Source organism: Culex quinquefasciatus, chromosome 1 (assembly GCF_015732765.1).
Source record: "Culex quinquefasciatus strain JHB chromosome 1, VPISU_Cqui_1.0_pri_paternal, whole genome shotgun sequence".
Taxonomy (NCBI): domain Eukaryota; kingdom Metazoa; phylum Arthropoda; class Insecta; order Diptera; family Culicidae; genus Culex; species Culex quinquefasciatus.
The window spans coordinates 41553756-41579059 of record NC_051861.1 but is presented as its reverse complement, the minus strand read 5'-3'; the positions used below and the strand labels follow the sequence as shown (position 1 = coordinate 41579059).

Here is a 25304-nt window from a genome sequence, read left to right as displayed (position 1 = left end):
GAGTTTTTAATTTTCTAAATGTTCCGAAATACCCTACAATGAAATAAAAAAAAAGTACCAAATTCCTAAATTCTAGGAATTTTGCCTCCTTCCCTTATTAAGTTATCCAAAAAACCCGATTACTTAATAAGGAAAAGTGGCAAAATTCTTAGAATATAGGAATTTGGTACTTTTTTTTATTTCAGTGTAAGATATACAGCCATCCCTAAGGCTACCAACTCTTGCTGAGCAAAAATCCGTACACTATGCCGATATGACAGCATGGTATAACAAAAACTGTCACGGAATTATTTATATAAATTAAATTAAATTAAATTTGAGAAATAAAAATTTGAAACTGTGTCGTTTTTACAGCTAACAAATTTCACAAAATGCTATCAGAGTGCTTATGACTTGCACGTTTAAAAGTATTCATACAATAAACCGTGATTTGAATCAACACATTAGGTAAAAGGTAAAAGTTTGCGAAATGTCAAGTTTGCTTTAACGAATAATACCGTTCTAAGTGTTTTCACGAACACATATCCATAAAAAATATATTGAAAAGGTCCTATAATATGTGAAACACAACAGTTTATAGGACCTTTAAAAAAACTCTAGATTTGGTTATTCAAATGTTCAAAGGTTTTCACAAGTTTTAGATGTCATTTTAATCTTTCAATGGATAAATATATTTAGTAAGGAATTTCTAAAAGAACAACTCGAGATTTTTTTAAAAGGTCCTATCAACATATGAAAAACAATAGTTTATAGGACCTTTAAAAAAACTCTAGACTTATTGATAATCAAGTTTAAATTGAGGAAAACCCGGAAAACTCTCCCTTTTCAAATCAAACTCATAGTAAAATAAAAATAAAAATGTCTAGTTAACAAAAGCTTTGACCAAATAAAAAAAAGCAATCCAATGTTTAAAAAGTTGTTAAAATTCCGTACAAATATGCGAAAAATTTCCTACAAAAATTCCGGCCTGTTAAAAATCCGCGAAGAGGGTCGAAAATCCGTATGGTAAGGAAAAAATCCGTACAGTTGGTAGCCTTAGCCATCCCTCATATTCGGAACAGTTTACAGATCGGCCAATGTTCAAAAAATCATGGCAAATCGATAATTGAACTTAATGATTCGCTTTTGCCTTCATTTGGAAGCTTTTCTTGCGTTATTTCGAATGTTCTATCGAACAATATTTAGTTTTTGAAGAAAAACTTTGACCCTTGAAATCCACAAATTTTAAACACTTTTTTCTTTCCATGAGAACATATTTGTAACAAAATAATGACTTCACTCACTGACACCAACAAAATTCAAGCTTAGTTACACAGAAAAATCATGGTAATATTACATCTGGGAAGGGGTAGGGTAGGGTAGTCATCAATGAGACACTTTTGGTTTTCAACTTTTAACGATTTTTCAAAAATTTTCATCAGCATGTTTTAATGAGCATTTTGTTGCATTTTATTTCTTTTAGTGTGTTCAAACATTGACCAAAATATGAGATCGATCCGACATCTACAGCCAGAGTTATTCAACTGTCTCATTGTAGACGCACTTGGCAGGAACAATGAGACAGCTGGGGAACAATGAGACACTCTACGAAAATCAATACTTTTCTAGTAAAACATCATGTTTTTGTATTGTTCCATTACAGGTGACTTGCCTTGAACATTTTAGAGCAATTTTGTCAACATGAAACTTTAATTAACAAAAGTTAAACTAAAAAGTATTTAAATTTTGTAAAATCCATATATTCATACCAAATAACTTTGTATGTCTGGTTAAATGAAGTTAAAACTCTATAAATATGCCAAAAATCACTTTCAATTCATGTTTTGAAAGATTTACATGGATTTTGAAATGTTAAATGAAGAAAAATCAAAGTGTCTCATTGTTACCCATGGGCTAACATGAGTGGGGAACAATGAGACAGCCCTGGATTCTGGGTATATTCTAAATTTTGGTCAAATCTAATGAAAGGACATTGTAGCCCAACTCAATCCCTATGGAACGTCGAAAGAAATTTGAAGAAATATTAGTTTTGGTGTAAATGGCAACCTACGAGCGAAAAAGTATTTTTTGTCCATAATTTACTTTTACATCCCACACCCAAAGGAAAAATATATCTCAAAATCTGCAACATTGGATTTGCTGCAGAAAATGTCATATTTTATAACATTTTTTGCAGCAAGCCCGTAGATCATTTTTGCCCGCGTGTAAAAATTTCAGCGATCTGCAGTTCTCACCAACACATATAAAGCTGGCCCGTCCCCGAGCAACACTCCAAAGAGAAGCATATGTTGGTGCTCTTTCACTCACTTTTCATCAAGCGTCCATGGCGCGGTGGTAGCGTGTCGGATCAACAACCAAGAAGTTGGTGGTTCGATCCTCGTTCTGCTTAGTGTTTTTTTTGTGAAATACAACCAAAAAGCCGTCGGTAATGTCGATAATTGTCGGTAACGGGCAAAAATGTCATACTCCTATATCGCAAAAAATGCATGAGGACAGATTTCATGCAGATTCTGATATACTTTCATGCCGCCATGCATCACAATCATGCGACTGCCAGTTGGGTGCATAATCAAACATTTATGATTTACTTTTCAAGGGAGCGTCCATAACCAAAGCCACTAATATGGCAGACGTGTATCCCGTAGACACACCTTTCCCCCAAATATGAGCCTGATTGGTTGAAACTACGACTTGTGAGAGCCATTTTATTCATTGTTCCCCGTGTCTCATTGATGACTACTCTACCCTACATCTTTTATGTCAGAAAAAATGTGTAATTTTACCTCTGGAAATGTGTAATTTTACCACTTTTCTGTTGTAATGTCACTTTTTCAGTCTAAATTGAGGTAAAATTACATCATAAAAGAGGTAATATTCAACCTACCAAAATTAAAGCTTCCAAATTTACATTATTTTCTTCTGTGTATGTTTTATGAATGATCTGATAACTTTTTTGTGAAAATATCAGTTGAATTCAGGTGTTCCACGATTGTGGCAGGCACAATAACATCCCACAATTATGGAACAGGCAATTTGAAGGAAGTTTTTAGATGCTCTGAATGAAATAGTCTTGAAATGCAGTTTTTCGTTATAGAAGTACTGCTTTTACTCGTAAAATAACAAGAGAATGCCCAAATAGAGGTCCTAAAAAAAGTACACACAAAGTAAAAAGTATCCTTTTTCCAACCTTTTTCAAGTTCACCCGTCGTCACCCTTTAAAAGGGAATCGAAAATGTACTGAATTTGACATACCCTTTTAAAAGGGTGACGCCGGGTGAACTTTAAAAAAGGATAGAAAGTATCCTTTTTGAGGATTGAAAGTACCCTTTTGAGGGATACTTCTGACTTTTAGTGTAGGTTCGACAGAAAAGATGCCTTTGGAATGCTATTGACAAATTAACACAAAAGTGTTCCGAATTTGTGGGTGTTCCAAATATATGGGATGACTGTATGTATACAGTGTAAATTCAAATATAAATTAAAATATGTTTGTTCTAAATGAATAAATGACCCTTATGGGTTATAGCAGATTCGGCACGAACACCTTAAATTTCCCATAAAATGATACGTCCTAAATTATTTTACACTCGACTAACGAAAAATGTCAAAATTGTTGAAACTATTTTTGTATTTTTTTGCGATTAAAACTACGTTTTTCAAAGATTTGAGTTCGCCATCAAATCGGGTGTCCAATTTTACATAAAAGTTCCTTTGACCAAATCATACCATACCATTTCAGACTGCTATTTATTGAAAAACAAGTCTTTTTCGCATGTTCAAAAATAGAAGGGGTCATACCGCCCTTCGGTCACGAGAGCTCGAATTCGTGATCAGGAACATTGGATACTCCTTAAGACAAAGTTTCACGAAAATCGAAGAGGAGTCGGTGCAACTGGCGGAATTACACACCTTCAATTATTTTTTTACTTTGTTTATCGAAATGCTGGTTGCTAACAAAGAAGTTAAAATTTTGTGAAAAAAACTGGTTTACAAAGTGTCATCGTTTTTTAACTCGATATATCTCGGTAACTGTTGACTTTATTTTCAATGTAAGAAATGAAACTTACGTGATAGGTAGAACGTTTTTCATGATTCTTAAAATTATAAATTATGTTCATAGAAAAGAGCACAAAATCAAATTGAAATGACACCAATAGTTTCCGAGATATCGTCAGTTGAAAAAAGAAGGCTAATCATATCAGACGAAACTGAGAAAAACATATTTATTATAGTCAAGGCACGAAATCGAAAAAGGGCTCATTTTCTTGTGTCTAACGGCAAATCATGTAACAGGCCAGGTTTTGATGGATCTAGACTAAATCGACCCCGCTGAGTCCGAATATCGCGGTCACGAAGCCGGATTCCTAAAGGGAAGCGAGATATTCAAGATGGCGACCAATATGGCGGCTATATAGAGAAGTTAACAATATCACAGTATGAAGGTTGTCGACGTGTCGATTTTAACTAATTTCGGGCCGCTGAACCCGAATATGACTATGAAAATCGGTCACGGCGACCCAAGAGCGTCTAATCCAAGATGGCGTCCAATATGGCGAAGAGAAAATCTTCAAGTATTTTTAAACAAGATGTACCAGGCTTGTGACCGATCAAATTTAAATAATTTGGGGTCGCTGAACCCGAATATGACCATGAAAATCGGTCACGGTTACCCAGTAGCGTGTAATCCAAGATGGCGTCCAAAATGGCGAATAGTGAATCTTCAAGTATTTTTAAACAACATGTAACAGGCTTGTGACCGATCAAATTTAACTAATTTGGGGTCGCTGAACCCAAATATGACCATGAAAATCGGTCACGGACACTCAACCCCCGGTGGTTGGTCTTTTTTCGTTTGACACTTTTTAGTTTGTACCCCGTTGGTTGGTCAAATTAAAATTAAAAAGTGACGAACTGTCACTATTTACACGGCGCTCACGTACACTAACAAAACAAACGTTTGGTAGTGTGTGTGTGAACTCTGTGTAAAGGGGTGTCAAACTAAAAAGTGACCCCGTTCGTATTTAAAGCTGTATCTCAGCAACCAGCAGTGCAATCAACCAAATTAAAAGGGTAAATTCGTCGCTAACATTTCAGAAAGCGTCATAAACTTAGGTTTTGCGTGAGACATAGCGCTTATTGAAATGTTCACCACGAATCATAGTAAATTGTCTGAGCTTTCTGGAAATATTTTTAGCAGCAATGCTTTAACTTCATGAACTATTATTAAACTGCAAATACATGAACCAAGGGGTCTTGACTTTCGGTGCAATGATCAGAAATCACTCAATCATCGCCGAGTGAATCTTTACCGACTGGAGCGAGGAACCATTCGCGAGCGAACACGACTCGCTAGCTGACAGCGTCTTGGTCAATCGCTCCACACAGCGTAAATTTGTTTTTTTTACATTTTTGATTACCTTGATTTCAAGCAGGGGGGCGACATCTATATCTCACTACAGGCAGCTTGACCGCAGCCACGTCCAGCTGTCAATTAAGGCATCAAAACAAAAGGGAACTGTCATTTACGGCACCAAAACAACAGCTGTTCATTACGGAACCAAAACAAATCAACTGCGCACTGTAAAAAAGAACAAAAACTGCTGGCTTAAAATTGAAAGAAACTGATTATTTTGCCTTCCTCACCTGAGGTGCTCGGAAAATGAACGTCTTTCAGAAACGTCGTAGACCCACCTCTAGTATACCTATCGACTCCGAATCAACAAAAAAAGTTTTGAAAAAGACACTCACGATAACTCGTGATGTTTACAAGCAAACTCCTTATGTTTATACATATCAAAATCTTTGTAATTGTCTGTTCTACAACTTTGTAAAACATTATTGCACTCTAAAAAATAATCCTGTAAAGTTAGAAAAAACACGAAATATAAAAATGAATATTTTTGTTCTAAATGAAAAAATACTCTTTCGGGTCAATGTAGATTCAAAAAGAACATTAAATTTTCCTTAAAATGACAGGTTCCCACTTTTTCTACAGTCGAGTAACAGAAAATGCACGCAGAAACATCAATCTGGTTTGAATCAAAAAAATATTTTGTTGTTGTAACTTGACGACTTTTTGTTGAAATAACCCTCAAAACCGATCGAAACAACTTAAAATTTTGAGTTGAAATTACTTGCTGTATTTTGTCAAACACTTTTGGAAATAACAACAAAATTTTTGATTTGATTCAACCCACAACGGAGTTGAATCAACTTGACTGTGTTTTTTTATTTAAATGAAAATTATTGTGGTTTACACGTGCCCGCTATCTGTCAAAATGTTGACTTTTCTCAGTGCACAGTGGTCCAGATCGCAAAATTAAGTGGAAAATGGATTTTCCGAAAAATGGTGACGTTTTGGAGCTTTGGTGTCTTCAGAAGAGTTGTTGCAAATGGAAAGGGGCAACTTTTGGTTTGGTTCAAAATTAGGGTGGTTCACGATTAGGGTGATTTTGAAAATCTAACTTTTCAGGAATATTTTTGGGAATTTTTTGTCTTCTAGAAAGTTGATGGGCTTGCCAATCCAAGCAACTTTGTCGAAGACACCAACATTTTATCTCGTAATCTACGCCTTCTATGACCCAATTTATAAAAGCATTTGAGCAAACCTTCAAAAATCAGTTTTTGAACGTGGCAATTCAGGGTTAACTTTTAGAGAAAAGTGATATTCGGAGCACTTTTAGAGCTCTACAAAACAAACATTTTCATTTTTTGACATGTCAATTTGGACTTAAGGGTCAAAAGTTACAGCCATTTTAAGGTAAAAAAGATGCAAATTTAAAACTTAAATATCTCAAAATGGCACAAGCCAAATTTTAAGCACTAGGTTGCATTTGAAAGAAGAGATCTAGCACTACAAACGCTGAAAAAATCTCAGGGGTGTTTTTCTTTAAACTTGAGATATCTTCATTTGAAAAAGTTTAATTTTCAAGGGAAAACCATTTGGGACCACCCTAACGAAATTCGAAAATTGTCCAAATATATGTTTTTCCATGTAATTTTGCCCGCTAAATCTGAATCTGCCCTCAGAATTGAGCCAAAATGTCAACAAATCGATTTTTGGTCATATTTTGGGTTTAAATGATAATTTTACATGGAAACCCAAAATATGACCAAAAATCGATTTGTTGACATTTTGGCTCAATTCTGAGGGCAGATTCAGATTCAGCCGGCAAAATTACATGGAAAACATATATTTGGACAATTTTCGAATTTCGTTAGGTGGTCCCATATGGTTTTCCTTGAAAATTAGACTTTTCAAATGAAGATATCTCAAGTTTAAAGAAAACACCCTGAGATTTTTCAGCGTTTGTAGTGCTAGATCTCTTCTTTCAAATGCAACCTAGTGCTTAAAATTTGGCTTGCGCCATTTTGAGATATTTAAGTTTTAAATTTGCATCTTTACCTTAAAATGGCTGTAACTTTGACCCTTAAGTCCAAATTGACATGTCAAAAATGAAAATGTTTGTTTTGTAGAGCTCTAAAAGTGCTCCGAATATCACTTTCTCTAAAAGTTAACCCTGAATTGCCACGTTCAAAACTGATTTTGAAGGTTTGCTCAGATGCTTTTATAAATTTGGTCATAGAAGGCGTAGATTACGAGATAAATTTTGGTGTCTTCGACAAAGTTGCTTGGATTGGCAAGCCCATCAACTTTTAGAAGACAAAAATTCCCAAAAATATTCCTGAAAAGTTAGATTTTCAAAATCACCCTAATCGTGAACCACCCTAATTTTGAACCAAACCAAAAGTTGCCCCTTTCCATTTGCAACAACTCTTCTGAAGACACCAAAGCTCCAAAACGTCACCATTTTTCGGAAAATCCATTTTCCACTTAATTTTGCGATCTGGACCACTGTGCAGTGGGCTGATTGATTTTTTTTTCGTTCCGTGCGGCGAGGCTGTACAAATGGATCCGTGGCCTGTTTATCTGAGCGATTCGCGAAATACGAATAATTAGTGCTCGAGATTTGGATTGATTTCCAAGCCACCCAGAATCAGGCCGACTAAAACCCGACAATTGGGTCCTAAAATGAAGCTTAGATTGCTGATATTATTGTTCACAGCGATAAAGCTTCTTTTTCTGAGTACAATGACCCTTTGTACGACCATAAAGAGCTTAAAATGGATTTTTAAATCAATTTTGAAAAATTAACCTCGCGGTCCTTCTTGACAGAAAAGCTCCTACTTGACAGGTCGTTCCAAGGGGACCATAGTTGATCCATCGAAAAAAATGTTGTGTTGTCAAAAAAAAAATTGCATTAAAATGAAAAAAAGTGATCAGAAATGGTTTTTAATCGTGTTTTTTACCGTTGTACATAAAAATTGGCATAGGGCTTTAGTACCCAATTGAGATACCAAAGCTGCCACCACCAGAAGTTCCTCAGCATGCACTTGCAAGGCAGAGAACTAACCCAGTTTAGCAGATTTATCGGAATTCCCCAAGATCTTGATCTTCGACGGGACATGTTTGGTAAGCGCCTTAGAATTCTACCTATAAGGGACCATCCATAAACCACGTGGACACTTTTTTGGGAATCTGTTACCCCCCCCCCCCCCCTCGTGGACAATTGTCCATACAAAAAAACTTTTTGTATGGATCGTGGACAATCGCCATACCCCCTAAAGTGTCCACGTGGTTTATAGATGGTCCATAATGTCTCTTTTTAACGCCTTTTCCATCCTTACAGACCTCTGCGGAAAACAGAACCACGAGCTGGAAGCCAGTGCCAACATGGCCGCTCAACGCGGGGAGGCAAACAACCTTGTTGGTTTACTCAGAGGCGGCGGTGTCAACAGGTGGGGTTCAAGAACAGCGAAATGGCTCATGGTCTCACGGGCCAAATTTGCTGCAACCAAGGCTGCAACACTTGAAGGAGCAGATGAAAATTATTTGAAATTTTCAATTAATAAAAAATGCAAACATCAAAAATACAAATTAAATTTCAATCCAACATTTTGTTGATTCAATTCAATGACTAACCTTAATTTGATAAAAATCTTGAGTTGTTTCCACAACGAAACCGATGTTGATTCAACAAAATTCTGATTTGAATGCGCCTTCTGTCAAATTTTGGTCAACAAAAGTGAGGGTTGATTTAACAAAAAAGCTGCTTTGAAACAACGAAATGTCTCGATTTGAAACAACAAAATTGGAGAGTTGATTCAATGCAAAAATTTTGTTGATTATATTCAACAAAATATTTTGTTGAATCAAACCTCATACAGGCTGATTCTACAAAATATTTTTCTGCGTGTGGCAGAGTTTTTAAAACTTTTTTAGTGTTTTTCTCGATGAAGAATACGTTTTTACGAAATTCTGAGTACGCCATCAAGCGTCTAATTTTACGCCATCAGCGTCTAATTTTACTTAAAAGTCCGTTTGACACCATTTTTTTTATCTCGTCACCGTTTCAGGCTGCAAATTATTGAAAAACACCTCTTTTTTCGCATGACTAAAAATAAAATAGGTCGTACCGCCCCTCCGTCACGAGATATAAAAAAACGGACCTCGGAAAGTTACCCCTTAGGACAAAGTTTCACGCAAATCGAAGAGGGGTCGGGGCAACTTTTCCCGATTTCGTGTGAGTTGGTAGAGAATTACCCTACTAGATTATCAAAAAATATATTACAAGCGAATGCATTAAAATTTAACATGATGTTGAGCACGAGCATGAGAGACCACCCATGGTTGCCCCTCCGTTGCTTAAGAGGCAGTATTTGTAAATATTGCTCGGTTTGTTCTAGAGGTCGTATCGAGGTGCTCCGATTCGGATGAAACTTTCAGCGTTTGTTTGTCTATACATGAGATGAACTCATGCCAAATATGAGCCCTCTACGACAAAGGGAAGTGGGGTAAAACGGGCTTTGAAGTTTGAGATCGAAAAAGCATAAAAAATCTTAAAATTCCTCGCATTTCCGTAAAACTTCATCAATTCCAACTCTCTTAGATGCATTCGAAAGGTCTTTTGAAGCACTTCAAAATGTGCCATAGGCATCCAGGATTGGTTTAACCTTTTCTCTTAGCTTTTGCAAATTATTGTCAAAAATTGATTTTTTTAAAACCTTAATATCTTTTTGCAACAGCCTCCAACACCCATACTCTCATAGGTCAAAAGATAGGTAATTTCATGGATTATAAGCCTATGGTATTAACTTTTTGGCCAATCGCAGTTTTTCTCATAGTTTTTTGCTTTTTCTAGAACAAACATTTTACAATGTTCGTGTTTGCCCTGTAGGCCAAGAAGACCGCACTTTTTGGTCTCAATTTGGTCATATTCGGAATCCTCGAACAATTTCACGTAAGTTAGAAGTATTGAAGTCGTAATTTTGATTTAAAAAATAATTAAATAAACATTTATGCAAAAAGAAAAAGATCTTATTTTCCCTGTAATCAAAACGTCAAATGCTGTATCAAGTAGGCGAAAACCTGTTTTACCCTTAATCCAACAAATTGTTAAAAAATATTTTAATTCATTCTGAATGGCAATTTTTACAATCAAATTTACAACTCCAATACATCTAACTTACGTGAAATTGTCCGAGGATTCCGAATGTGACAAAATTGATTCCAAAAAGTGCCGCTAGGGCGGCCTACAGGGCAAACACCAACATTGTAAAATGTTTGTTATAGAAAAAGCAAAAAACTATGAGAAAAACTGCGATTGGCCAAAAAGTTAATACCATAGACTTATAGTCCATGATATTACCTATCTTTTGACCTATGGGTGTTGGTATGGGTGTTGGAGACTGTTGCAAAAAGATATAAGAGGTCTAAAAAAATCAATTTTTGACAGTAATTTGCAAAAGCTAAGAGAAAAAGTTAAACCAATCCTGGATGTCTATGGCACATTTTGAAGTGCTTCAAAAGACCTTTCGAATGCATTTAAGAGAGTTGGAATTGATGAAGTTTTAAGGAAATGCGAGCAATTTTAAGATTTTTTTTATGTTTTTTCGATCTCAAACTTCAAAGCCCGTTTTATCCCACTTCCCTTTGTCGTAGAGGGCTCATATTTGGCATGAGTTCATCTCATGTATAGACAAACAAACGCTGAAAGTTTCATCCGAATCGGAGCACCTCGATACGACCTGTTACACATTGGTGAAAAACTCGCTCTTAACAGAACCGTAATATCCTTTCAGCACGTCCGATCGTAGGCTTCAACGATCTAGTGATGTTTCTCTTATCAACAGCATGTCGTCAGCTGTGTGCTATCTTGTGACATAGACCATTTTGGTCGAAAATGAGTTAATGTTGACGTTTTGCTATACTTAACAAACACTACAAGATGCTTTAACACGTTTTTGGATACTCGCTTCCGTTTCCCGGATATCGCAATGCACACTTGTGACATAGACCAATTTATCATCAAAAAGATCGTGCACACTTGTGACACGTCATACATGTTGTTGGAAAATGAGAAAAAAATTCTTGTTTTCATAAATTTATGTTGATACACATTTTCTGAAGGCAATGCAATCTTTTGTTTTTGAAAATATACTGATAAAGTCGGTTAAACTATTGATTTAAGTCTATTTTAGTTTGTATGGAACTTCTGTGCACACTTGTGACACGTAGTACAATTTTACTTTCGAAACACACTTGTGTCACGTGCTTTTCAGATTTTTGATTAAATAATTTACTGTAACTTTTAACTGGTGTAACCCAATTAGTTGAAACTTGGAGCGTTTGTCAAGCGATAGTATACGAACCGATTGCTTCCAAAAGTTTGGCTCTATCATTCATAGTTTTAAAATTATTTACCAACAATCTTTAAAAATCGATTTTCTCGAAAAGTACTAAATGGTCGTTGTCACAAGATAACACACAACTGAAGATGTATGAATGCGTTGAAAAGATAAAACACCATAATTGCTGAGACTTCATCAGTTGCGAATAGGTAACAGTCATTGGCCATCAACGGCGCCCGCCATGTCAGTTAGTAGATCTCGATTTTAAGGGATGGGAATGTTAGTTAGCGCAAATTGCTACTAGGGCAACTGGTTTGCCCTGTGCTTACACCCCACAAGCGCCAGGAAACTGAAAATTTATTAGTAGGATAGGGTGTTTGGTCAGGATTCATCATAGAAGACGATGATGCTACCCAAAATCATGAGCAATCGGATGCTGTGGATAAGACATTTCCCGTTTAACTGTTGTTAAATTTTTATTGAAATGGTTTAATCTTAGACAGCCAGCTGTGGAAAGAAAAAACCAAATAATATTTATTTATAAAATTAGGTGTTAAACGCAAAATGCAATGATAGCGTAGTATGATTTTTAATTATATAATCATTTAATTCATAAATTTGTTACCGAATAGACGCGACGAACTCAAGCATCAAGTGCCTTGCGATCTTCTTTCTGTTAGCTAGATAAGGTATCGATTTTCGTTGCCTCTCGAGCTACGATGCTATGGAGAGGGCTTAACACACAAACAACCGACGTCGAGCCTTCCGAGCTACGAAGCTATGGGAAGGTCTTTTCAACACAAAAAAGACTCGCGCATCACACAACGTTCTTGATGAACCAAAAAAAAATGTTACGCGATAAACCTAACGAACTCAACCGTCAACTTGCCTTCCAATCAGTGATGATGAAGAAAGGGCTTTAAGCACACAATAACACACCAATAAATATAAATAATTTTCAAGATCGATCTTGTTATATAACTACAGCGCGACTCACTCCTGGTATTCAAGATCACGAATACAGCACAAAAAGAATACCACAAAAATCCATCACACAACCATCCGCTTGCACTGGTGGAACATAATTGAATAATTTCACCCATTCAGCGCGTCCCTTCACTCACCATTCTTGCAGGCACAATCCTTATTTTTTCTTCACTTTGAACACAAACACAACCATCAACTCGCACTGGTGGAACACTTTTAAAATTTAACACGAAATAACAATAACGATAGTCGGAACGATAACGATAACCATTATTGTTAGACGATAATATTATCGATGATAATTCTATCGATTAACAACCTTGGCGTACACGCATTCTCATGCAGTATTACATGCTTTTGCTCACAAAGGTGATGTGCATGCGATTTTACCATCGGATTTTTTGCTGTGTAAAAACCTTCAAAATGCCCAAAACTGCTTGTACAATTATGTTGTGTTTCTTTCAAAGTGCTTCCAACACCAATCGAAAACCGTTCGAGTTTGTTAATAAATATACCTTTATTTATTTCTTAGTTCAAAACAATCTTTACAATCTGTCCATTTTCATCGATCCACATCCAAAGTCGTGCCTGGTTCACAAAGTTTCTACGCGGAAGTTTTCTGTTGTTTTTTTTTTGTTTTCGTTCTGAATGTATCCCTAAAGTTAGAGGGGGACATGTTTCGGTTGTGAGTAGGGTACTTTGTCACAGGTAGAGCTTGTTACGTAATATAGGAGCGTCGTACAAGTCGGGGTTGACTACATCACTTCGATTTATTGTAATGATAGTTGTCATATTTATTGCGCTATGAAAGCTTCCAATCGTCCAAATCTCTTACGATCTACCGGGGCCTTTCTCTGTGTCTCCGTCCAAGTATATAATATGAAAATTTACTTTATTGAACTAAAAATAGTGTGTCAACATAAAACCTACACATTCGTTGAACTTCGGAAAGTAAGTGCCTAGTAACAGTAAACGGAAATATTAGTAGTAGAACTCACACACAGTTCTTGCAGACGAACCTTTGCTGAACAGTAAAACTCGATCCGAGTTCAGTGGGGGGAACACGCTTCGGAACAGTCTCCTACCAGAAAGATGTTGATTTTTGCTTTTAAAATCTTACGTTTCTGAACTTGTTTTCTCTGTGAATTATGTGTTTTCTTTATGTGTGGGTGTGTTATAGTTGGATATTGTTGCGTGCCGTTGTTCGTATCACACACGCTTCGTCTACATTTATTTTTTGCTGTTGAAACTTGGCTTTCGTTCATCATCGCCTTACATGAAGAACTCCTCGGTGGAATGGGACAGCGGCAGTCACGTGCGCCCCGGGCGGTCCAGTATCGAGATCTCTATGACCCGCAGGCCCCGGCAGACGGGATCGGTAATTTGGAGCCCCTTCGGGTTGTACACGCGCTCGTTTTGCATGGCGATGTACTTGGACACCTTCCGCAAGCACTGGAGAGGTAGATGGAATGGGGAGAAAACGCAGGAGGATAGTTAGATTTATTTGTTGAATGTTATATATTTATAATTTTTTTTTTTTTTGAAAGTAAAGTGTGACGAAGGAACCTGAAAAAAACATTCCAGGCAACACATTTATGTTATTTCAATAACTGAAATTGTTATTGAATATTCTTATCAAATCAATTGATGCATGATCGGACAATAACAGTCGATACATAAAAAAGTCAAGCAGAAACTTGCAATAGAGACCACAAAAGATCCGGGGAAATCCGTGAAAGTGGATGGTTTGATTTTTTGATAGTTTTTTTCCTATTGGTTGAGTTTTGTTCTAGTTTTTCACTGAAAAAAAAAATACCAAGGGTTATTGACCACATTCACCCTCCTGCGTATGTGTTTAATAATCGCAAAAAAATCTATAGGAGAAATACGAGACGAATCACGCAAAAGAAAATCGCTCCCGAACTTCTCAAATAAAATCAATCTAATGAAGATTTTTGATGATTTTCCCAAGGTTTTTTTTGGTGGAAAGAGAGGAATCACAAATCCGTATAAATAATTTCAAGATTTCTCAGGTGTAAACCGAAAACGCGATCAAAGCTTAAAGTGGAAGAATAAGGCTTTTAATTGCTTATTTAATTGTCGGTGTACAGGACGTCGCACTGTTTAATCATTTTCTGACGTCCATTCAATTTTGCAGTCCAAACCCAGTCATTGAATTGGATAAATAAAATTCTTTTTTCAAATTTTCTTTTCTTGATTTGTGTGCACTAGGGTGCCCAGAATATGGGACTTTTTTTCAAAACCTCGCTCCACAAGCTGAATATTGTTCCTTGACCTATTTTAGGACTCTGGGCCAAATATGAGCAAAATCGGTTATCGTTTACCCATTGATACTCGGAGGTGAAATTTGTATGGGAAAAACCGAAAAATTGTATGGAAAACCCAAGTTTCTTACGGTTTGGTCTGCACGGTGCGCTACTTGCATCCAAATATTCCCAAAAGTGAGATTCTTATTGAAAATTTAATGCTCTACAACTTTGTAGAACATACCGAAACTGTAAAACTCGATCCTGAAAAGTTATTAGCGATTTAAAAAAGTCATTTTTGTATGAAAAACATTTTTTTCGCCAACTTTAGGCTCGGGTATCAATGGGTTAATCTCATCCAATTTCGCTCAAAATTTACACAGATGCTTAAAATAACCCAAAAAACCGTTTTCCGCTTGTGGAGCAGGGGGTCATTTTTTCTGGGCACCCTAGTGTGCACCTACGTCGAAGACCAAGATTGTTTACTTTTTGCTCTTTGGTCTGACAGTCTTGGTCTGACAGATTTGGTCTGTCAGCTTTATCATGGATTTTGGTCTGGTCTAGGCGAGGGATAGGACACAGCACCTTCCTGGATTTTCCTTGTTAGCACCACTTAAAATTATTTATTTCGTTTTGTTTACACTTTTTGCCCAACTATAAAAAGTGACAGCTTAAAAATCGAGATGATGGCAATTTTTTGTGCGCGAGAGCAGAAAAATATTCCCTTCTGATTTTTCTCTTGATGAGCGTCAAATGATATTCTTTTGATGATAATTCTTCCATTGCTGCTCCTGCAAAATGAAGAGTTCGCAAGAGATGTCGAACACATTAAACGTTATTTCAAACCATTTTGGATACATTCAAAAAACCAATCCCTTCTTTAACAGAAAGTGATAATATTCAATTGACTAATGGGTAGAAAGCTCAAAAACTTGCTTAGCATTGAGAGTGCTCATAATTTCAATTTATATGTTTGTCATTCTCCGCCAACTCACACAGCAGTTGCCCCGACCCCTCTTCGATTTGCGTAAAACTTTGCTCTAAGGGGTTATTTTGTTTGCTGATCACGAATCCGAGGTCCATTTTTCGATATTTTGTGACGGTGGGGCAGTACGACCCCTATCATTTTCTGGTTTTTTACTAAGACAGGTTTTTTTTTGTGATTTGTAGCTCGCAACCGTGAAGAGATAGAAATTTGGTGTCAAAGGGACTTTTGTGAAAATTAGACGCCCGATTTGATGGCGTACTCAAAATTCCGAAAAAAACTTATTTTTCATAAAAAAAAGTTAAAAAATAGTTTTGAAATCGCTGCCATTTTCCGTTACTCAACTATCAAAAATTAAGACATGTACTTTTCGAATCTGAAATAACCCAGAATGGTCATTTTTTCATTTGGAACAAAATTTTTCATTTTAAAATTACGAGTTTTTTCTAACTTTGCAGGTGCAGGGTTACATTTTAGAGACTAACAATGTAAGTTGTAGAGCAGACAAAAACAAAAATTTTGATATACAAACACAAGGGGTTTGCATGTATTCTTCACGGGTTACAGAATTTTACAAAAAAGTTTTGATTTGGACTATTTTTGACCAGTTTTTCAAATTTTTAACCCCTAAAACTCAATCGTGTACTTTTGAAAGTATTTTTTCAGAAATTTAGCTAATTTTGCATAAGAATGGCCCCATGGACTATTGTTCTGACTCGTGCATTGCGAGAATCAGAATTTTATTTAAAAAAAATATTTTTGTGATGGGTGAGTGTATCCGGTTTGTATTTTTTTATTTTCGATAAATCCCCACATACAAGCAGTACACGAGTCACAACAATCGTCCAAGGGGTCATGCAAAATTAGCTGAACTTTTCGAAAAAATACTTTCAAAAGCACACGATTGAGTTTTAGCGGTTAAAAATTCGAAAAACTGGTCAAAATGGTCCAAATCATAACTTTTTTGTAAAATTCTGATAACTCGTGAAGAATACATGCAAACCCCTTATGTTTGTACAAGGGGTTTCCAGCATCAAGGATTACTGACCAGTCTAAATGGAATTACCAGGATTACTGACAATATATCACGAATTACTATGATTTCCGAGAATTATTTCGGATTTCCAGAAACCACGCAGAATTGCTCAAATTTATAACAATAACTTGGAATTACTGCCTAGCTTCCAGCATATTGAGAAAAATCTTTGGAATTGGATCGAATGACAGCTGTCAAACGCACAAAACCATGTGCTTGGCAATAGTGCGTCCAACCCGGGAAAAAATTCCCGGGATTTTTATATTTTGTACGGAGAATTCTCGGAATCAAACAAAAAACATAATTTGATCTGGGAATTACATAAGTATTACAATTTATAAGTTTAAACTTTTCTAAAATTTTACATTAATTGGTATCATTTTATTTGTAGTCATTTTTGTTTTTTAGCCATCTTAAACCATTTTTTAAGCTGTTTTATTCTTGTCTTATATAAAAAAATAAAAAAAAATATAAGATACTTATTTAATTTGAATTAGAAATGTTGTGCACATAAAATTCAAATCACAACAAAGAACAACAAAAATTTGTTTAAGTTATCAAAAAACTGCTATCCTTGTTTGGATTGATATCAATAGTAATGAGCTAATTCTATAAATTTAAAGCTTGAAAAACATAGTAAATAAAAAGAAAACATAGATATTATGACTTTTTCAAAAACTTCCCGGGAATATATAAATATATGCCCCGTTTTCCCGGAAACTCAAAACCTGGCAAAATTAGACGTCCTGCTTCGAAATCATCGAAAAATTGGGTAACCATCAACATCAGTGTGACAACTGATTTTGGCGATTTTGGCTTTAAAACTATCTAAAAGTGCTATCCTTGTTAAGATTGGTAATAATAATATTGAACTAATAGTATGATTTTAAGGCATGAAAAACATAACAAATTTAAAGATAACATAGATTTTACGACGTTTTAAAAAAATTAAAAAATATTTTTTTTCCGTTTTCCGGGAAACTCAAAACCCGGGAAAATTGGACTTGGAAATCATCGAATAATGGGGTAAATAACAACATCAGTTTGACAACTGATTTTGACGTTTGAGTGTTTTTTCATCCGAATACATTTGAATTAGAGAACATCCGAATTAGCGGACATTCTCAATCCGCTCTGTACTTCTTACAACCATAAAAGGCATCAAGGAAAAGCATTCTGCCAATTTACCTTTAAAGAATTACTAGTAGTTACTTCACAGAAAAAAATATGGTAATATTCAACAGGAAATGGTGACAGATCTTGTGTCATAAAAAAATGATTAATTTTACCTCAGAAAATGATGAATTTTCATCAGTTTTTGATGAATATTCATCAGGTACACATTTTTACACATTTTAATGTATTATTACTAAAAAAAGAGGTAATATTCAACCAACCAAATTTTCAACACTCCAAAATTCAACTTTTTTTCTGTGTTGAATTGATGTGAAATGCACGAATTACTGAGTAACTATGGAATTACACGAATTACTACGGAATTACTAGGTAATTCCAGAATTACAGGAATTACTGCAGAATTGCGAAGTAATTCTGGAATTACTGAATTACTTACTTAAAATCCGAATGATCCCGTACTAGCTGGTTTCTTACATGAAAATTAAAAGGCATTTAATAGAATCATAAAAGGTTTATCGAAATTATCTTTTCAACAGTTGTTTTCTATTATTTTATTATTTTCCGAAGAATGTTTTCACAAAAAAAAGAATCATGGAATTACCAGGATTACTGGGATTATTAAGAATTACCAGGATTACTCTGGAATTACTCAATAAATCCGGAATTACTGAATTACTTGCTCAAATTCCAAGTAATTCCGGATTAGTGACCAGTTTGACACGATGCTGGAAACCCCTTGTGTTTGTATGTCAAATTTTTTGTTATTGTCTGCTCTATAACTTTGTAGAACATTGTTACACTCTAAAAAAAATCCTGCAAAGTTAGAAAAAACACGTAATTTTAAAATAAAAAAAAATGTTCTAAGTGAAAAAATGACCCTTCTGGGTTATTTCAGATTCGAAAAGAACATTAAATTTCTCATAAAATGACATGTCGCACGATTTTTGGCAGTTGAGTAACGAGAAATGGCAGCGATTTCAAAACTATATTTTAATTTTTTTTTTTTTGATGAAAAATACGTTTTTTTTGAAATTTTGAGTATACAATCAAATCGGGCGTCTAATTTTACACAAAAGTCCATTTGACACCAAATTTCTATCTCTTCACGGTTGTGAGCTACAAGTCACTAAAAAACGTGTCTTAGTAAAAAACCAGAAAAATTAAAGGGGTCGTACCGCCCCACCGTCACGAGATATCGAAAAATGAACCTCGGATTCGTGATCAGGAATCAAAATTACCCCTTAGAGCAAAGTTTCACGAAAATCGAAGAGGGATCGGGGCAACTTTTTACGATTTCGTGTGAGTTGGTGGAGAATTACCCATGTTTTGATTCCTATTAAAGATCCAAATTCAACAGAATTTTAGAATATATTCAACAAGATTTTTTTATGCGGATCTGAAAGAAGAAAAAAACTATTATCAAAAAAATGATATATGGAAGCCCATTAGTTTGCTTTCATCTATAAGTAAATTATTCGAGAGAATAATTCTTAATAGAATGATGACGAACATAAATGAGCAGTTCTCTCAGATTTCAGTCATTCGATTTTTTTTTTGTATTTTTTAATCCGACTGAAACTTTTTTGGTGCCTTCGGTATGCCCAAAAAAGCCATTTTGCATCATTATTTTGTCGCACTGATTAGTTTGTCTACACTGAAAAATGATACACAAACACATTTACATTTTATTTAACTTTTTGTCACTAAAACTTGATTTGCAAAAACACACTATTTTTAATTTTTTTTATTTTTTGATATGTTTTAGAGGACATCCAATGACAAATTTTCAGAAATTTCCAGGTTGTGCAAAAAATCTTTAACCGAGTTATGATTTTTTTAATCTGTACTATTTTTTTCAAAAAATCGAAATATTGGTCGTTTAAAATTTTTAACTTCATTTTTCTAAGTAAAATAAAATTTGGAATCAAAATTTTTTTTAGTGAAATTTTGATAAAGTGCACCGTTTTCAAGTTAAATCCATTTTTAGGTGACTTTTTTGAAAATAGTCGAAGTTTTTTTTTTTTTAATTAATGCACAAGTTTGCCCACTTTTGAAAAAAATATTTTTGAAAAGCTGAGAAAATTCTCTATATTTGGCACTTTTGAAATTTGTTGATATGACCCTTCGTTGCTGAGATATTGCCATGCAAAGGTTTAAAAACAGGAAAAATGATGTTTTCTAAGTCTCACCCAAACAACACACCATTTTCTAATGTCGATATCTCAGCAACTAATGGTCCGATTTTCAATATTAAAATATGAAACATTTGTGAAATTTTCCGATCTTTTCGAAAACAATATTTTCAGAATTTTCAAATCAAGACTAACATTTCAAAAGGGTCAAACATTCAATATTACGCCCTTTTGAAATGTTAGTCTTGGTTTAAAAATTTAAAATATTTTTTTCGAAAAGATCGAAAAATTTCACCATTAGTTGCTGAGATATCGACATTAGAAAATGGTGTGTTGTTTGGGTGAGACTTAGAAAACATCATTTTTCCTGTTTTTAAACCTTTGCATGGCAATATCTCAGCAACGAAGGGTCGTATCAATAAAGTTTAAAAATGCAAAACATAGAGAATTTTCTCAGCTTTTCAAAAATATTTTTTTCAAAGGTGGGCAAACATGTGCACTTATTTAAAAAAAATGAAAAACTGCGACTTTTTTTCAAAAAAGTCACCTAAAAATGGATTTAACTTGAAAACGGTGCACTTTATCAAAATTTCACTAATAAAAATTTTGATTCCAAATTTTATTTTACATCGAAAACACAAGTTGAAAAAATTTTGCGACCAATTTTTCGATTTTTTGAAAATATCAGTATGGATTCAAAAAATCATAACTCGCTCAAAGATTTTTTGCACAACCTGGAAATTTCTGAAAAGTTGGCATTTGATGTCCTCTAAAACATATGAAAAAATAAAAAAATAAAATAGTGTTTTTTTTGCAAATCAAGATTTAGTGACAAAAAGTTAAATAAAAAATCACCAAAAATGTTTTACCGTGTATCATTTTTTTTCAGTGTAGTCCATATCCATACCTACAACTTTGCCGAAGACACCAAATCGATCAAAAAATTCCTTCAAAAGATACAGATTTTTGAATTTTCATACATCATTTTTGTATGGCCAGCTGCCAAATTTGTATGGAAAATTATATGAACAAACTAAAAATGCAAAATGGCTTCTTTGGGCATACCGAAGGCACCAAAAAGTTTCAGACGGATTAAAAAATACAAAAATTAAAATTTAAGAAAAAAGACCGATTTCGTAGAGAACTGCTCAAATGAAAATTCAATTTTCGCTGATGAGCAGTTTGAATTTTGCCTTGAGCATTCAACTACTCATCAGTTTCAAAGTTTATTCGGAGCAACAAATCTGAGGGCTATTCTACTGGCACTGCTCTTCTAGACATAGGAAAAGCCTTTGGCAGTGTCTGGCACAAAGGTCTGATTGCGAAATGAAGTGAAATTGAGGTATGTCAAAACCTCAACTTATTATTTTCCCTCACAAACCAAGGGCTGATTTTCTCAAACCAAAAAGTCATCACATTATAAAAATGAATGAGGTAATGTTAAAGTGGGAGGATCAAGTGAAATATCTTGGACTTGCTTTTGACTAAAACCTGACAAGGATCACATTGAAAGTATACCGGTTAAATGTAACAAATATATTAAATGTTGGTATCCACTTATAAACAGGCCTTCCTACCTGGTTCTGCACCAGTGAACTTCATCAATTATCCAAGGTTGACATTTTAGATGTTATGTCCAATAAGATATTTAATTGATGCATTTCGACAAAAATCATTGCAGTCTTCAGCTGCGTTGATCTTCTTCATATAGTTGGTAAGTTAGTTAAGGTATCCCTCTTAATAGCAAAAGCTACATTATTTTATTATTAATTGGACATTCCTAGAACTTAAAATCACTGATTGTGATTGGAAACTCCAAAATGTTTTGACTTAATGAATGTATATTGAAAAGAAAATCTTAATAGATAAATAAAGCGGGCGATGCTGAAAGTGGACACTCCAGCCCAAGCAATGGTGACCCCTCGCAATTTCCTGAAGTACCACGTAGCTAGTCCAAGCTGCAAAAATCCGGAGGAAGATCCCAAGAAAGCAGTTGTGCAATGATAAAATTGCGGATAGCCTGACCATAAGAAAAAAAAGTGCTGGCTGCTGAAAAAGCGGATAAAGAAAGCTGTTCGTTGCAACACAAATTGTTGCGGAACAACAATGTTTGTTTTTACAGCAAGGGTCCTGATTGCTCCAAAACGACACATTCAATCGCGACCACAGATCTAAAGCGACAAAAAACTGCTCTGAAAATTTTCTACCGTTTGTCGCTTCCACACCATTTGCTACAGAATACTCTCTCTTTGCTCACCCTCTCACTCCAATCGGGTAGTACAGCGAATGGTTCAGAGAGATCGATTGCGTCGGCTGCTTAAAATCTATGTTATCAAAAATGTTTTGCAATTTTGTTGATAACACATCATCAAAGATACATTTACAAGCAATTTCCATCATGACAAATACAAATTTACGGAAAACCGTGGTAGTGCAGGCCAAAAGAGCGCCGAGCTAGTATGTTGTTAGATTCTCTCTCCTCTCTGAACGTTTTCGTGTGTGACTCGGGTCGACGGACGGAGTGGGCAAAGAAATTCACGAAGTATTTGTGTCACTAGGAGAAGCGATTGCGCAAGTCGCTGGCAGCCTGAGAGTAGTGTTCACTCGTGAACGGTTGCGAGCTCCAGTCTGCAAAGATTCACTCGGCGATGAGTGAGTGATTTCAGATCTTTGAACCGAAAATCAGGACCCTTGTTTTACAGTAGGAACGCGATTCGTCTCGGCACAGTACTGCATGAGCAAATTGGTAGCAGTACTGCGTTAAGTTATTTCCGTTTTAGGCTAGAACTATTCATCGGTGAAGAAAAACTAACATAAAAGCAACCGTCCACTGTACAACAATCATCTTTTTACTCATCCGAAAATATTTTGGTGCCAAAACCCGAGACTTGCTATCGCCGGATCATTCTCCCACCTCGTCGAGTCGATCCCAGCCAAAGAAGCGATTTGTGCGTAGCAATGCAACTTAATTCAAAGGATTAAAAAGGTGGATGGCCACTATTATTGCTTCACATGAACAAATCAAAATGTTCAAGTCACATTTTGTAAACCAGGCTAAAAAAATCGACCCTGGCATTGCTCTATTGGCAGCTACTCTTAGAAATAACCCGGACGATGGTTACACAGAGGATCAAGACCAACCAGGAGTAGTCCTCGCGGTGGAAACGGTTTCGACTGTCACGGGATGCACGAATCATTGAACTTTTCGGTGAGGACTCTGACGAGAGAATTGAACCAGTGCTGCCGCTGGCCTTAGGGGTACTAGTCGGTGTTGTTGCATCGGTTCTGAATGCTGTACCAGCTTTGAAGAGAATTCAAGGACGTGATAGGAAGAGATTTTGATCATGCCGAAAGCTCCACGGGTTCGGTAGAAAGATGATGTTCCAATGGTAGATCTGACTACGGCCTTGAAGGTCAGCAACCGTTCAGACAGCCAACAGCGTTTGTCCCGAGAACTAGCTGTGCGATGGACATTCTAGGTAGTTGAATCTTACGTCCCGAGCAGAGATGATGTCTGAACATGCAGTGCGATGCTATATAAACTAACAGATAGCATCTGGAAGTTTAAGGACCACCAGAATACCACAATACATTGGAACAATGGGGTTGAGACTAATTTGGTAGGTTATGGCCAGAAACCTGTCTTGAATTTACAAATGGCGCTGAATCGTTGAGCCCCACCATTTACATACCTTCTCATAATGTGTCTCCGTACAGATGTAGATCAGATACGCTGTGATGCAGGCCAAACAACCCTCGCAGTACGTGCTGCAAGATCCTTTCTCAGCTTCGACAAAATACTCGTTCAGTTTGTTCATGGTGCTCTCGAAAGTGTGTCGATCGATCTAAAATTATCAAAAAGCAATTCAAAATTAAACTTATTTTTAATCAAATTAAACATTTTTTTTCCGGGGAGCATTAAAAATCAATACGTAAACACAGAAAACCCAACCGCGATTTAAGCCTACGCACCCGACTCTCAAGTTCCGGCGGGAATCTGGTCTGGAATTTGACGGAAGTGCCCTCGCTGTAGTCGCGCTGCACGAACACCTTCATGTAGTTCGGCTGGGTCGCTGCGGGTGTTCCGGGCTGGGACATTCTCACCACATTGCCAGCCATCGTTTAGCTAACGCAGGAGCTGTGTTGGTGGTCGGTCCAAGCAGGAAGAAGCAAAAAAAATTGGCTCTTAGGTCAAGTGCACTCTGGAGGAGCAAGGGATTAAGATGTCGCAGGAGTATCAAAAACAAATCTTACCTTTATCCACAGGCGCAAATGCTCACCCACAAATTGATCACCTGTTTTGGGCTGGTCCGATGCTTAAAAGGTGCGAAATCTTGCAAAATATGTTCAATGTTGACAAATTTTCGCCACTATCGTCTTGCAATTTTTTCTCTTGTTGACGTTTGAGAGAGAATGGAGTGACAGATGCAAGACAACGCGCAGCCTGTCAAACGCGCGAGGGACAAAACAGAGAAGAAATTAAAAACGAGGGGTACGAAAGCAGAGCATGCGCAAGGGATGGAGAATGCAATTCATCATGAACTGGTGTATGAAAAGAGTGCTGAGTATGGCTGGATTAAAATGTTAAAAAAAAAATATCGAGATATTAGGCCGGCACAAATTTTATTTCAAGTTTTTGTCACCTCCCCAAAAAAAATTCAAAATTTTAATGGAAATTTAAGTGCAACCAGATGAAATTAATTTATAATGCATTCCCCTGCATTTAAAATCATTTTTAGCATGTTTCGGTTGATTTAAACATCTTAAGATTTTTTTTTGGAAAATTTTAGTGAGATGTTTAGTATCGCAAAAAGTTTTTTTTTCGCTAATTTTTATGTTTTCGTCAAATCTTACCTTTTTTGAAAACTAATGACTGCAAAACAATATAACTAGTGTAAAATGCATTTTAAAACACTGTTTGCATTTAAATGTTGAGACTATGGCTTGTTATTTTATTTTTAATATTTTTTGCCCCCTCATCGACCCCGGCCAGAGCCGAGGGACAAAAACTTTGAAAAATATTTGCATCGGCCTTATATGTTGAACATACAGTTAAACTTCCTGCCAAG

The 25304-nt window shown here is 35.7% G+C and overlaps 1 protein-coding gene across 1 annotated transcript; it reads right to left on the bottom strand.

Moving 5' to 3' along the window:
• Positions 1-13176: 13176 nt before the first annotated feature.
• Positions 13177-24648, bottom strand: LOC6039077 (golgin subfamily A member 7). Its single transcript, XM_001848698.2, has 4 exons — positions 24490-24648; positions 24208-24373; positions 23928-24080; positions 13177-14130 (listed from the first exon to the last, which is right to left on the bottom strand). The coding sequence occupies exons 2-4, from the start codon at positions 24352-24354 to the stop codon at positions 13990-13992; spliced, it is 441 nt and encodes a 146-aa protein (XP_001848750.1). The 5' UTR covers positions 24355-24373; positions 24490-24648; the 3' UTR covers positions 13177-13989.
• Positions 24649-25304: the final 656 nt, after the last annotated feature.

Excerpts from the sequence above, each read along its gene's own strand:
- LOC6039077 (XM_001848698.2), bottom strand. The coding sequence starts at position 24,354 with ATGGCTGGCAATGTGGTGAGAATGTCCCAGCCCGGAACACCCGCAGCG. Across the intron at positions 24,081-24,207 it reads CGCCGGAACTTGAGAGTCGG|ATCGATCGACACACTTTCGA; the intron begins GTGCGTAGGCTT and ends TGATAATTTTAG. Across the intron at positions 14,131-23,927 it reads CGGAGACACATTATGAGAAG|TGCTTGCGGAAGGTGTCCAA; the intron begins GTATGTAAATGG and ends CTACCTCTCCAG.